The sequence below is a fragment of the Lutjanus erythropterus genome, chromosome 12 (genome assembly GCF_056507025.1).
Source record: "Lutjanus erythropterus isolate fLutEry1 chromosome 12, fLutEry1.hap2, whole genome shotgun sequence".
Taxonomy (NCBI): Eukaryota; Metazoa; Chordata; class Actinopteri; order Lutjaniformes; family Lutjanidae; genus Lutjanus; species Lutjanus erythropterus.
In genome coordinates this window covers 24,336,330-24,351,303 of record NC_139328.1, presented here as the reverse complement: position 1 = coordinate 24,351,303, position 14,974 = coordinate 24,336,330, and the positions used below count along the sequence as shown (strand labels likewise).

Sequence of the window (14,974 nt, the reverse complement as noted above, 5' to 3'; positions counted from 1 at the left end):
AACACCTTGAGATGGAAAACATGTTGTTTACGGAGCAACTTTTTTTCCAGCACCTGATGAAAATATCTGTCTTTTAAGCTACTAAATGCTTCATCAGCTAGTTGCTAACTTAGTCTATCTGCTGTTTAATGCTAGAAGCACAGAGTGACTTTACCAAAGCTTTTTGTTGAAAGTGAGCTGAAAAAATTATGAAAAACTAACTTCGCTTGGAGGCTTAAGAAGAAATAACTCTCTTGATTTAGTACCTCAAATAAACAGTTTCCTGATGAGTTTATGGTCTCAGTCTTTAGTTTCAAGTCTTCTTCAATACAGCGTGTTCATTTTGTAAATTGTAATGTGTAACGTAAAGTAAAATAGACGATAAAGCAGGGTTTGCTTTAAAGTGTGGCTCTCTCACTAACATGACAAACTTGTTTTCAGTGTTGTCCATGTTTTCGTTTTAGAACATGGTTTTCACTTCATGAAAGTTAAACATATTTTTTATTTGTATTTTTTTATTATATTTTATCATTTTAACATTTCAGTTGTACTAAATGATAAAGTGAGTCAGCTGTTCATTTTTTTCTCATCTTTCCTCTCATTCAGATATCACTTCTGGTTACAAAAAAATGCAAATACAATCAAAAGCTGATAATTATCTACCAAGTGAGCCTTTGTGACGAGATTATTTTGGCCAAGTACATGTTAATGATCCATGGGAAACAAGGCTGTTTTGCTTTTAAGAGTAGATTAGGGTTCAGAAGTGTGAATTTGGGGGATTTAACGTCTTTATTCTGACTGGGATCAGACTGCCAATTCAGTACAACTCAGGAAACACTGCACTCACAAAAGAAGTCCACAGAGGTAAGTGTTACTGTGCAGGAGTTAAATGTGGAGCTTTTTAGACTCCATGGAGGACAAGTGAAATATGGAGCTCAATACCTGATTAGTTTGTTAAAAAGTCCTATTTACAGGCTCAAATTTACAAGTTCCAATTAAAGCTTTAGTTCACCTCCAAATCTCACTCTTTGGGAAAATTAATACAGTTGCACAATAATTCTTTTCAAGTCCATTCCAGCATAATTGCAGTGGTGTCAATGATAACCGTCAGCATCGCCCACTAAAGAAAGAAGATATTTAAACACGAAGACTGCTATTAACATTTGGCAGGAAGACAGAACTGGCTAAATTAGTTTGCACAAACGAAAATGTGACTGCAGACAGAGTGAAACTAATGAATACAGCGGAATAGAGACTTTGCAGAAGACGAGAAGATGGACAGCGAAAATTTAGACGAAGGCTGAGAGGAGGTGGAGAAAGCCACAGGAGATATGGAAAAGGAAATAAAGTGTTACACTAACAAAAGAAGAGAGTAGGTGGTGAAAGAGAAGTATAATAAAAAGTAAGAAGATAGAAATCAAAATGAAGAATAAGAGAAGCAGATGGACAGACTGAAATTGCTGAGTCATTTATCCTCAGTTGGTCCCTGGTAAAAGGCCATTCATCTCCAAATCAATAGACTATCAGGGGTTTTTATCCACTCGTGGTGTCAGACTCAGAGCCATTAGGCCTCCACTGTGATCCACTACATCAGATCAGAGTCTGAAGCACAATGTCAGGTCCTCTGGTCTCACTGCAGAGAGAACAGCTGCTGGGTTTTATAAAGTGTCAAAGTGAAAATAGGTTAAAGCAGGTTGTTGTTTGCCTTTGGCAGAGCTACAATTGAAAAAAGTCAGTCTCACCAACTTTGAGTAAGTATGTGTATTCAGCCAAGTTTAAAAAATGTTTGATTTCTGTCATGTCAAGTCCATTTGTTATGGGTTAGGGCTTAATAATTAACTGTAATATGGGGAAATATGCACAGATACTGCAAGCACAGTCCATATGATTTTGAATGTGTGTAATATTATAGATTCCAGTTGCAAGGCTGACGGCCTGATTAAACCCCTGTAAAGCTGCTGAGTAGGTGGTATTCCAAGACTCTGATAATCTCTGTTCACTTAGAGGGTAAATGAATTGAGAGCAAAGCTGCTCCTCAGAGAACAACTAGAGGAGGCAGAGTGTTAGCAGCAGCAGGAGATGGAAATGAGAGTGACACGTTCATTTTTTTATTGATTTCTTCAGTGGGCAACTAGAATCACTCTCTGGGATCCTGCACCATGAATGCCGCTGAGGAGGAAGTGTGACACACACAGATTTGCTCATCTACGTGCTACGAGATGCATCAGATTATAGAAATGTATTAATGTTACCACTGTCGTGGTTATTTGTTGAGCCATTTTATTTGCTGTTGAAGCAAAATTCAAGTTGTTAATCATATACTGTTTATCATCACTATGTTGCCCACTAAAGTTCTTTTGCAGGGGCGTAACATTTTATTTGAAATTTCATTCAAACGTGAAAAGGAAATAAAAATATTTGGCATGCAATGACTTGTTCAAATTCAAAATTTACAATATATAACCTCAAAAAACGGTCTTAAGTACTTTGGCTTAGAGACCAGCTTGATCTATTGGATGTCCTGATGACCTATCAGAAAAACTGAGCTCATGAAAAAAAACTGAGGACACTAGTGAACAAAGCCATGCTAATCAGATAATCACAACACCTGAGAAGAAGTCTGTGCAAGTATTTCGGGTTCTTTTCCAACTTTGTTAAAAGTAGCTGCCTTACTCAACAACAACTACAAATCTCAGGACTCCATTGCTAACTTGCCAGCCAAGAGAGGCGGCAGAGGGACCAGGAAGAAGCGGAGCAACATTCAGTAGCTTGTAGCAACTGTACAACCACATATGACTGCCTACTCAAGACGCACAGTGCAACGGTGTGACACCACGTGGGTGTCATAAAAGACTACATAGTTCAGTGTATCTCAAGGCCAAACTCACAAAAGGCGTCTCACGCTCGCATTTTGAAGTACACCTATTGTTCTAAATGGCAGAACACACAGTGAAAGCATCTCGAAGTGCGTCAAACTGCTTTGAAACTCACAATTCAAACTTGTTTCGATTTTGGAGCGTCAAATGAGGATCAGAGTTTTTTTTCTGCAGCCACAGTACGTGTTTATGGAGAGGTAAGTGGAATAAAAAAAGGCATGGACGTGAGGAGCAAATGCTGATGGAGCTGCAGCTCCTCATGAAACCAGGTAAAAGAAAAATAAAAGCCAACTCACAGCAGAGAGGGAGGGAGAGAGAGAACCTGTGAATATGACAGGTGTGTCTACATGATATAAAAACCTATATAGAAAATACTGGTTCTGTGGTGTTGGAATTTTAAACCTGAAGCCTGCAGTGTGCCACAGGAGCTGCAATTGACGGGCATCAATTATTGCTTTTAGTGCGTTTTGGCCTTCAGAGTGACAAATTACACTGTACGGGTTGTGTTCAAATAATTCAAACAAATTACAAATTGGTTTGACTTCATTCTTTTGTGATGCAGTGAATGACTTCACTTTACTTGCATTGTGTCCAGATGTTTTTGAACAACAAGGTGTTCTTTTTGAAAATTACCACGGTGACAGAAAAGATTAGAGTCTATGAATACATGTATTAAATAAGGTCATTTAAACACATCCATACAAAACATGTCTAGGTCACTAAAGACCTGCTTTGTTATCTATGTATGTACAATGGGCAACAGTGTTGGCTCTTTCATTTTCAACACAGTGGCTGGGTCACAAACTTTCTCACGTTAACAATGCACAAGGATATGTTTCTGACAACATTTGAGGCAAGAAATAGGAAATGCAGTAACAGAATCTTGGTTAATATTTGATAAGAATTGCATAATTTGACAGTTTGATCTGAGTTTTGACAGACTCATTTGCATAAAGCTGAGGTTGAGTTGTGATTATGCAAATCCAGCTGTTGTTAAACATCAGTGTTCAAAGCACTGACTCTTTATAGAATATGTTGCTTTTTCATTTTAAGAGGAAATCATATTGGAACGTTTATTAGCAATGTTTTGCAATGAATTACTCTGTAATGCGTTAAAGATATCAAACTAAAGGGTAAAATGAAAACCATGTGATATCAAGATGCTAAAGTTCCATATTTAGATTAATAGATCAATTTAATGACATCTGAGATATCTCAATCTCAACTGAACAAAATCCATCTGAGATGTAGTTGAAAGCTACGCAAATAAGTATTCAGTTGTATTTAAGTCATATTTTTCTGTTCTGATTTGTTTGGGGTCAAAAGCTCCAAGTTTTTTTTTTTTTCAGTATTGCAAGTATCTGTCAGTCACAGTGATGTGAAGAAACTTCTTGAAAAAAATTCTACATGAAACTGGTCACAGGTTACTGTTTTAATTAAAGTTTACTGCAGGTGTTCTCATATCTTTGCTATCTTTTCATTTCTGATGTCTTTGTCTTGCCTGTCTCGTGTAACAGTTAATGAAAGACCAGGAAATGTCAGAAGCATTACATACTGGCTTTGGATCAGTAAAGGGCAACAATGAATATTAGCTCTTACAGTCTCAACTGCATGACCCAAAGTATCAACGCAATCTCTGACCCCTTCTTCCCACTGACAGCTTGCAATGTTGGCAGTCTTGGAGGTGGTCAGACTCTCCAGCTGCACTTTGAAGTAAAAGCTAACCTTTAAATACAATTCAATGGGCTGGATACTGTTACAGCTAGTATTGATGTTTGCTATTACCACTGAAGTGAGCCCCGTCAATCCACTGTTGCATCAGATCAGCAAACAGTACAGACTGGCAGCATTTAGCAGCAAAAACAACGTTTACTTTAAGTCTCAACCATCAAACTGACAGAGGACTGAGCAGTGATCTGCAGGCTCTGCTTCCTTTAGCTTCCCAGGTGGTGAAAGTCATTCAGATCCAGATTAAACCCATCTCACCCTCCTGGCTGATTCTGAGCTTTGATGTCGGGATAAAGAAGTGAAGCTCGTTCCCTGCAGAAAGCTCCACAACAAACCCTGATCATCATTTTGTCAAAGCCTCACATCAGCATCCAGCACAGGACTCCCTGCTGGGTCAAACAAACACTATCCACATTTATCCTTCTGGCATAAACCTTCAACACAAACCGCACCCACGGAGAATAAAGATGGGACAAAGCAGCTATTGCTTGTTCTCTCAGTGGTGAGTTACCTGTAAGATTTGTGAATCCACTAAAAACTTTTCTGTTTGTTGTGTTTTGTGTTTTGTGTCCTGAGCTTAAAGACTCCCTTCTCCTCTGAGCACAACTGCATCAGAGCAGTTTGTCTGTAACAGAGGGGAGATTTGGCAACACTGCTTTGTCTCTATTGTCTCTGTTAGACTCAGATAAACCTCACATTTCACTGGACTAAGGAGAGGCTCACGTCCTATCACAGAAAAACAATCACAGGCAGTACAAACATTATCCCGGGCTCTAATACACTGGCAACAATAACAATAAAAATAGGATTTCAGCCCAGTTTCGTACTTATGGATCCTGTCAGGTCAGCCTCCTTAAATACCGTGATCAAGTACAACAACAGTCTTATTGAGTCAAACTCTTCTCACCTTCCCTCCTGTTGAGCTTGGCAAAGCCTGGAGCGTGACTGCTGGACAGCTGGGAGGAGCTTCTGAAGGACGATGGCGGCAGGTTGGACAACAGCGCACTGTCACACGCCTCTGTCAATCAATCACAAAGCAGAAAAAAACACAGTTATGTCTTTAAAATAACTTGATATCCATTCCACACAACCACTTAACCATCAATCATAGTTCAACAATCAAAATATTAACTGGCACTGGGCGAGAGGGGTACACTCTGGACAGGTCACCAGTTCATCACGCCCGTGGACAATTTATAGCTGCAGATTAATCTAAGCAGCCTTTAGATCAGAGGTGTCAAACTTAAATTAGCTTGGGCCACTGCTGGTATTGAATCTCACAGGACGGCCACTTCAGCATTGAAGTACATCACGAAAGCACAGTTAAATGAAAATGCAAAGAGTAATTTCTGTACTTTGTTTTCCAGTTAGCTGTGCATTGGACACAACAGCTCTCCTGTCACTTCAAATTGGTCTTTAATACCTCTTATGAAAATAGCTCGCTGAAATTGTCAGTTTTGTCTGTGCTTCCATCAAGCACCAAACTGTGTTTTTATTTCAATTGTATATCAAGGGGGAGTTTAATTTGGTATGAAACAACCAGAAAATAATAATAATAATAAAAAAATAAATAAATTTTAAAAATAATTTCGGAAGCAGGTTTGGGCCAGAGAGGCAGGGGACATTTCTGGCCCCTGGACCCCCACATTAAGCTGTGGAGAAAATCCAGGCAGACACAGGGAGAACAAGCGAACGCCACACAGAAATGGCCTAACCCGCAGGTGGGCTTGAAATCAGAACCATCTCACTGTGAGGTGACAGTGCTAATCAGCCATCCATTATTTATATGTTCAATCTAAAAATGTGTTAAAAAACAATTTCTGGAATATAAGTATGTCCTTTGTCATACATGTTAATTTTACGGCCGGGACAACTTGTCATATTGTTGACAATGTACTTTGGCTTTAACCTTTGCCCTCTTTATTAATATTTATTATTGTTGGTCCTATTACTCCACAGATTCAGCATTGCACTTAGATAATATTGGCAGACACATGATGGACAAAAAAGGGATTGAAATTGTGTACCAACTGCTAGATCCACCTGCAGAGATGTTGGTCTGTTATGTTTGTACCAGCTGATGTAGCTTTGAGCATCTAGCCTCATGAAGACAGGAGGAGAGGTCTGCAAAGCTCAGTCCATACTGACGTTGTCACTTGAGGCAGTTTATCAGACTTCATGCAGCTCCGTCTGGAGCCACAAAAGGCTTTAAACGACTTTGTTCACATATGCAGTTGTACCCCATGACATGTAAACAGACCTTGATGTGTAAAATCAATGGTTCCCTTTTAAGTCACTCATGGACAGGGAATACCAGTCACCCTCATTGAAAAGTTGATCTTATTATTTTTCATGAGTCTTTCATAGTTAACATGTTACACTGTATCTTGCTAAGTTCTTGATGGTCACGAACTCCATATAACTAAATAGATGATACTGTGATATACCATACATATATAACACACATGATGGATAAATGAAAATGGTGTTTTTTTCATACTCAGTATTTTTTACCACCTGACACACAATATTATCTCCCAGTTAAATCTCATGTTCAGGTCTAAAATCTAATTATCTGACCTAAACAGCTGAAGTAAATAATCCAAATCATCAGTGACTCATTAATGACATAATTTTATACAGTATCCTGTCTGTCTTGCACAGTATGGAAGCTCATTTCCACCGATGCGGTGAAAAAAGAATCGGCAAGTCATTATAATAAGAAACTCTCTCAGGTGTAGGCAACCTGCAGCTCCAGAGCTGCAAGTGCCTTTTTCCCCAAAAAATTACGATTAACGTTTCTTTTTTTAAACACTTGAATTTTCATTTGTAATTGTTGAAGGCCTAAAATGATTTTTGCTGGTGGCTGGTTTTCAATTTCCCTTGATTAGTTTTGGATGCCAAATTTCAAAAAACAGAAAAGTCTCTGAGGAAAATAGAGACTTTAATAGCAGGAGCTCAAAATGGGGTCTTTTTATAGTAAAGGTTAATGACCCCCTGCATTTAGTCATTGTTTTGAGATACTGAGTCACAGTATCTTTTTCCCCATCACGTTGGTGGACATTAGCTTCAAAAGCATAGTAGTATAAGACTGTAGAAGAGAAACTCAAGTATTCATTATTAGTCAAATCATGTTGACACAATTTAGCTCCATTGTTAGAACCAATTCGTCCTTTGTCCTCAGTTTAACAAAGCTATTACAGAGTTTTTACTTGAAACAGGGATTTATAATTAAAGATTGACCTCTACCCTTTTAAACAACTTACAGGTAAAACAACAAAGTAAAGAATAATGAGAATAATGGAGATGGTTGAATAGAAGTAAGTGAGGGAGTACTGGCTCTGAAAAACAGAATACTAGAAATAACAGGGCATGAGCATCACATTTTTCAGCCTCGATAAAAAAAACACCACTGAGCAGCTGAAGAGGAGTGGAATTTTATCAGTGAGCTGCAGGTTTAATGTCCGCTAAGTGGAAACAGGCCTTTGACATTATGCTCCAGTCTCTCAGTGAACAAAAAATGGTTCACAGTAGCAGGTTGATAACAGGAACATCTCCTCTCTAAGCACAAGTATAAATAGTTCTTTGGTTCAAAATCATAAAAGTAGCTGGACCAACCTCTTCTCCAGAGTGAAAAACACAGCTGAGTGGTTCAGAGAGCAGAGTTCAACAGTAAAAGCCACACGGAGGATATCGCAATATAAGACGTGGCAGAAGATGGATTATTCTCCATGTTTTAGCCTGAGTGAAAAACTGTTGAATTGTTAAAATCAGCAGGGCGGGAGCTCACTGATGCTGAGAGGTAAGACCCATGTATCTCAAAACTATCAGATTTTCAGAATCAATTTTCAAAAGTTTATTCAGTCAGGTTTTGAAGGGTGTAATTTCCTAAAGTCTTTAAATAACAAATACCTGTTGATCTGATAAATAATAACAAGAGAGTCTAATCATTGAGAAGCAGGTTTTAATGTTCCCCAGGTGGAAACAGGTCTTTGAGCTGTAATGACACCATATTAGATGAATGAACAGTGTAATAATGTCCAGTTGGATGAATGAATGGTGTAATTCTGCTCAAATGGATAAATGAATGCTGTAATCACGTCGTGTTGTGGAGAAGAATGGTATCCTGACTGGCTCATTACAGGCTGGGCACTGATGGAGATGAATCAGCCTTGTCAGAAGAAAACTTTACATGGTTCACACTTAAATGGGTCATGGATGACAGGCTGCCATAAAAATGTCACATAATATGCATAATGCGATAATTAATGTTACCTCAGCTTGTTTTAATTGACTTCTCTCCAACAAGAACCCATGGCTGGGATGTATTGCTGCAGCTGTTTCTTTCATGTGTTAAAAACCTTCTCCACTCCACCCCTCCCTTAACCTTTGTGACTTTTAGCTGTGAAGCCGAAGATTCTTTACTCTAATGACTGTAATTAAGTTGTGTTTTTTTTTTTCTGCTTTAGCTTTCTGACTATTTTTCTGAGTTTTTTTGTGACAGGGTGTCAGAGGAAGGTGCAACATAAAGAAAATGCAAAAAACTTGACATTTCATCAAGGTCAGATAAGCCAAAACGTTGTTATCAAATAAATACCCTAGTTTTTCCTAGTTATCCTAGACGCTGAAAACATAATCCACAATCGATTAATTGATTAATCATTAATAAAAAAAAATACAAAACACACTTTTCTATTTTTTTTTCTCATTTTAATTTTTCTCTCTCTTTTACCCGCATTTTTGTTGAATAGCCATCTGTTGAGGAATTCAACAGATGGATATGCCAGACAAAACAGCGCCAAATGAGGTGCAATTACCGCCACTGTTGGACTATCGACTAGTTACAGATTAATATATCTGTAATTGTTTGAGCTGTTAACAGCGATTAATTGATTAATGATTAATTATTACCATCCCTAATGAAAGTCATGACATACGGACAAAGAAAAAACCCTCTGCAGCAGGCACATGTTTGAGGAGGTGACAGTGACCACTGAGCAGAAAATCGCAGGGAGTGACTGAAGATTTGGAGAAACAGAAACCCCTTTGATTGAATGCCTGCTATTGATAAGCTATAAGTAACTAATACTCTTCTGTAGTTTTTGACCAGAGTACTTTTAGTTCTGTATTTTTAACACCAGTAGGTTTACTTGTAATTGAGTAAACATTTGAATAATGTAACAGTACTTTTATTTGAGTGCAGACTCTCAGTATTCTTTGAAGGGCTGTTCTACTGTCTACAGTCAGAAATATTCACATTTTAGAGTGAATAAGGGCTTATGATATCATGTATCATAAGTTATTGCAGCAGTTTTGGGAATGATACCATCTATTATACAGATCTGATGAAAAAAAAATTAACCATTTTTGACCACTCCAGAGTTGATAGAAATGGTAGAAAAAAACATTAAGAGCTTGAGGAACACCTCAGAAAAAAAATCATGCTGTGATTTGGTTTTCTGTAAGAAATGCAAATTTTTTTTGGTAACTGGATGGCAAGCACTTCTATTCTGGAGATTACTCAGAGACCCCCTAATTTACCCCAGACCCCAGCATTATGAGGCTGTGATTATCCTAGAAGTCACTATCGGTTTTATATTTTACACAGTGAGGTCAAGTTTCAAAAAATGGACACAGTACGATGAAATGGCTACCATGGGGAATCCACAAGAGTTTCAGCTTTCTGGTCATAGCCAATTTATGAAATTCCAATACTGTTTAGGGCCCCAATTATGCAGAAATATTCAAATAGAATAAATTAAATTAACACATTTATACTGCATGCAAAAAGTTGCTTGATATTCGCCCATGACTAATAGGATTAGCATAAAGTAGGCATGTCTTTACAGGGGAAGCTCTTGGGTACTTGCAGAACCCATTTTCATTAAGTTATCTTCATGTCAGAGGTCAAGGGATCAGTTTGAAAATGGCCGCGCCAGTTTGTCACTCACCAAAGTTTAGCCTTACCTCAGAATCTTACACCAGTATAATTACACAGCTTTAAAACTGAGCCTGTTACAGCCTCTGAGAGGGGAAGAGGTCAAAACTGTATAAAATTAGAAATAATAAACAGTGTAACTGTATCTCACACAGAAACTCACACAGATTCGTCAAAATCAGCTCAGTAAATATTCACACTTTTCTCCTCCACCTCCAAACTGTAAACTAAATCCAAACTAATGCTGCCTCCATCTAAAGCTTCTCCGTTAATGGATGTTGTTCTCCACCTTTGAGCCAAGAGCCAATTATGATGATTCACGCCGCAGTCCGATCGCAGCCCACAACTCTGACAACGAGGCTTTAGCTTCGGTTGCTCTGTCAACATCAGTGCACTTCAGCTGAGCAGCACAAGGTCTTCATCTGCCTCTCGATATCCACCACAGCTCGATGAATTCATTTAACAAGGAGTATCACTGCATTTAAAGAGACTCATTTCAATTTCGCATTGATGTCAATTAGACAGATGTCACAAAAGTATTAAATAATCCGTCTGTCAAAGAAAACTGCATGAAATTATAAGTGCAACATATTTCATCTTAATCATTACTGTGGCTTTTATAGCTGAACTGTGACACTTTAGTATAATTATAGTGTTCAAGGACCTTTAAAAATGAGAATGATGTACTATCCCCATTTAGTGACATTGAGCAGGTTCTCTGGCACATAAGAAGACAATTAAATTAATTGTAGAGGTCCAGCCAGTCTGCTATGTATGTAATTTTACTGGTTAATGTGGAAATGACAGATTGAAGACTACATACTATGTATACCACATTTAATAATAAAATGAAATAGTTTAATATTTTGGAAAGTCTTTGTCTGTACATTATGCAGCTAGAGCCAAGGGAAAACTATATTAGTAAGAGGAGCATTTAGCAGCTAAAGGGTCCACTTCATAGATGTATTAAGGAGAACTGGATACAACCTTGTCCCATGAAAGCTGCTCAGAGGGGCATGAAGCCAAAAAAGCCACTTCTGAGAGTAAAACTTCTGCCAGCCGAGCTGGCTAACTTCCAGTTTAGCACCTTTATTGGGGCTGAAATGATTCAATCATACAGCTCTTCTGGACTTGCTAAAAGTTTTTGGACCAAATGGATCAAATCCTGGTCATGAAAGAATTCATTCTGTCAAGGTTGTGATGCACCATTATCATATCCATTTTTTACAGGCACTTCTTTCACAATGTAGATCTATGGGAAAAAGTATTTTTGGACTGCTGTGCATCACAGGTGGTTAATCAGCTTAGCTTAGCAAAGCTTGGCTTTTGAAAAAATCTGTGTTGCTCTGGTTTTCTTGTTATCCTTAAAGGGCAACTCATGCCGTTCTTTTCTGGATTTTTCAAAGGGAAACGCCTTCTCGGCCGTTACAAACAACAGGGACGTAGATTACAGTACTGATGCCCCCGACCCTCCGCTTCACTCCTCTCCCACATCATGAAAAGAGTCTGATCCTCTCATAGTCTCAGCTGGGAGATGTATGACAGCTGTGATGTTGCAACTTTTACAAGCTTAGATTTTATTGTCTAAAAAACAAAATAAACTGACACAAATGTAAGAAAGAAAATATTCTTACATTGGTTGTCCGTAATGAAACTTCTTCTTCTGAATTCAAGTTTCTCTCTGTCACCAAACTCAGACCAGCTTGTCTGTAATACACACCTCAAACTCGACAGAAACACAACAAAACTTGCCAAAAAGCTTCTGTTAGTCTCTCCACTGTTCAACAATCACGTTTGGTTGAAAATAAATACTTAATGCACTGCACTAGATGTGAAAATATTCTAGCTCCCTGCTGCCTCTCTGATGCCCGACCAAACCGTTGTGTATCAACTTGGTGCCATATTCCCTGTAGTCAAGCTTGTCCTTCTCGGTCTCAGAGACTGTTCCTGGTCCAGCTGCTGAGCCTGGTTCAGTTTCCCATGGTGTAAACATAAACACTCCCCCAGTACTCTGAGCTGCAGGTCCAACAGACTCCAGTCATATTAGCTACACAGCTAACTGAGCTAACGGCAGCTAGTGGACTACAGTCAACTTTCACAGGTGGCCATATTCTCATGCAGAAATTTATGACATGTCATGCATTTTGACTGGGAAGCTACAGAATGAAAATCTTCTTTTGTCATATCACTTGTGACATATGTCAAGGATCAATCTTTGGACCATTATTATTTTTTAATTTCTATGAAAGAGACAGTTCACCCATAAATCAAAAATATGTATTTTTTTCCCCTGGTCTGTAGTGCTATCTATTTATGAGTTTTGGAGATACCAGCCATAGAGATGTCTACTTTCTCTCAAATATAATGGGGATAAGTGGCACTCAGCTTGTGGTGCGCATAGCATAAAAAAAAAAAAAATACATTTAAAGCACTGAAAACCAAAGTCTCTTTCCTAAAATTATGACCAGGTTACTCAAGATGCTGTTTCATGTATGCATGTTCCTTTAGGATATCTAATCATTTAGTAATTAAATGGTCAGATATTTCTCTCAGAAGCTGGTAGAGACCAAAACAGAGCTAAAAGGAGAGTGACTATTGGCCAGAAGTTCAGCATAACTTTAAGACTAATAACTTTCATATGTGTAAAGAGTTTTACAATCTAGTAATATTCAGTCCAGCTGTTTGACAACATCAGAGCGCCTCCAGCTTGGCCTCAGTGACACTGTGGCTCTGATTAGAGTCTCTTTGAGTCTGAAGTTTGTTACAGCAGTTATCACAGAGCATCTAGACATAGTCATACCACCGTTTAGAGTCAATCTTTAATAATTCTGTTGTTAGTAATAGAGTGGTTTTGAACTTCATACATATTTAATTCCGCTGCTTTAAATGCAGTCGAGCTACTCATCCAGGCCTCCAGCTCTGTGGTCCTCTGAAGCTCCTCCTGATTGTCTTTATCCCCACAGGCCGTGGCCTCACTGACACTTGTTACTGTGGGTGGTGGGGGAGCCCTCAGCGTGAAAAGCAGGTGAATTACAGTAGTCTGAAGAGGTGAAATGAGAGGGACAGCTCTCCAATAGTGAGCGTGGTAATCCCTGAGGAGATAATGTGTGGTGAGAGCACATCCTTGCTGAGGTAACACTCAACAGAGTGAGACAGACAGAGCAGAGCAGTTTAAAAACACTGGGCCAGTTTTCCTCAGCGGAGCTCTGGCATTTAAGAGTGGACGTCCCTGACAGCGTGACCAGTGGAGCACAAACACAGACGGCTCAGAGGAAAATGGAGCTAAATGTTGAATACCTGCTGGGCTCTGCAGCCACTGAACCTCGACACTGACCCCGGCTGTGTAGAACTGAGAGCTTTCCTGAATATTAAACTGTTGCACCTTCCTGCTTGGCACGAAAACAAACGCACCGCCTTTTCTCTTTCTGTCAGCCTCGACGTCTTCTGGAGGGTACATTTAGAAAACAGTTTTCCTCTGACATTTATATTTCAGGCATCCAGGTTGACAACAGAATAAACAACAATTCCTAAACAACTGACAACACTAGACAACACTTTTTACTTCAAGACAAGAGCGCTTCCAAGCAAGTTGAAGAGCAACATTTATGAAAAGAATATGTCATTCTGGGAATCTATAACACAATAGAGTGACTGCCATCTCATCTCTGCTGAGTTGCAGAATAACAGCATTAAATGATCTAATACTGGCCCACAAAAGAGTTTCCGCCTCAGGTGAAACAATAAAAGTTACACAAAACTCAACCAGTAAGGGCAGGAATCCATTATGTTGACATTTGAGTGATGGGAAATATCTTTTCATTTCAGTCAAATATCCTCCTGGACTCCCATCATTCACCCTCTGGCCAGTTCATCCATCTATACCTGGCCAAGTTTATCACTTTGCTGACATGACAAATGGTGAGTTTGACAGCATCGAATGAATAAAAAAAAAAAACTTTGGCCTTCAAACACTGACATGGCAGATTATTACCAGATACAGAGAGCTCATTCACCTGCATTGTCCACTTCTTTACTGTTTTCGCTGAATAGCAAAGTACCCATATAGTCCATGACAGAGCTGGAGACCCTGAATACCGATGAGCTCCATCCATCAGCTCAACAAACAGCAGTGAAACAGGAGGTCCTGCACTTCAGAGCTCTGTAAGCCCCACAAACCCAGAGTTCAGTGCCTCTCAGTACGAACTGAGCCGACTTGTTTAGCCATTCAGAGCGTGTAGCAGTGAGCAGGATAATGAGGCTCCAGCCATGGTTGTTTTTGCTCCAGAGCACTAACAATCATCCTCGAGCTGAAAACGTCAGTGTTCATTTTACTAATCTGCCCAACTTCTACCTCCAGTCTGACCCAAAGGGCTTCAAGTGTGCTCCTCTGTGTGGATGTACACAAACAAAATAAAAACAGAGAAAACTGGGATACTTTGACTTGAATTTTTCT

The 14,974-nt window shown here is 39.0% G+C and overlaps 1 protein-coding gene across 1 annotated transcript in view; it reads right to left on the bottom strand.

Annotated features, from left to right (window-relative positions):
• LOC146318045 (contactin-associated protein-like 4) overlaps nt 1–14,974 on the bottom strand; it is a 136,805-nt gene that overhangs the window by 95,791 nt on the left and 26,040 nt on the right. Inside the window, exon 2 of the mRNA XM_084732150.1 lies at nt 5,491–5,601. Coding sequence (XP_084588276.1) covers nt 5,491–5,601 — 111 coding nt within the window. The remainder of the gene's footprint in view (nt 1–5,490; nt 5,602–14,974) is intronic.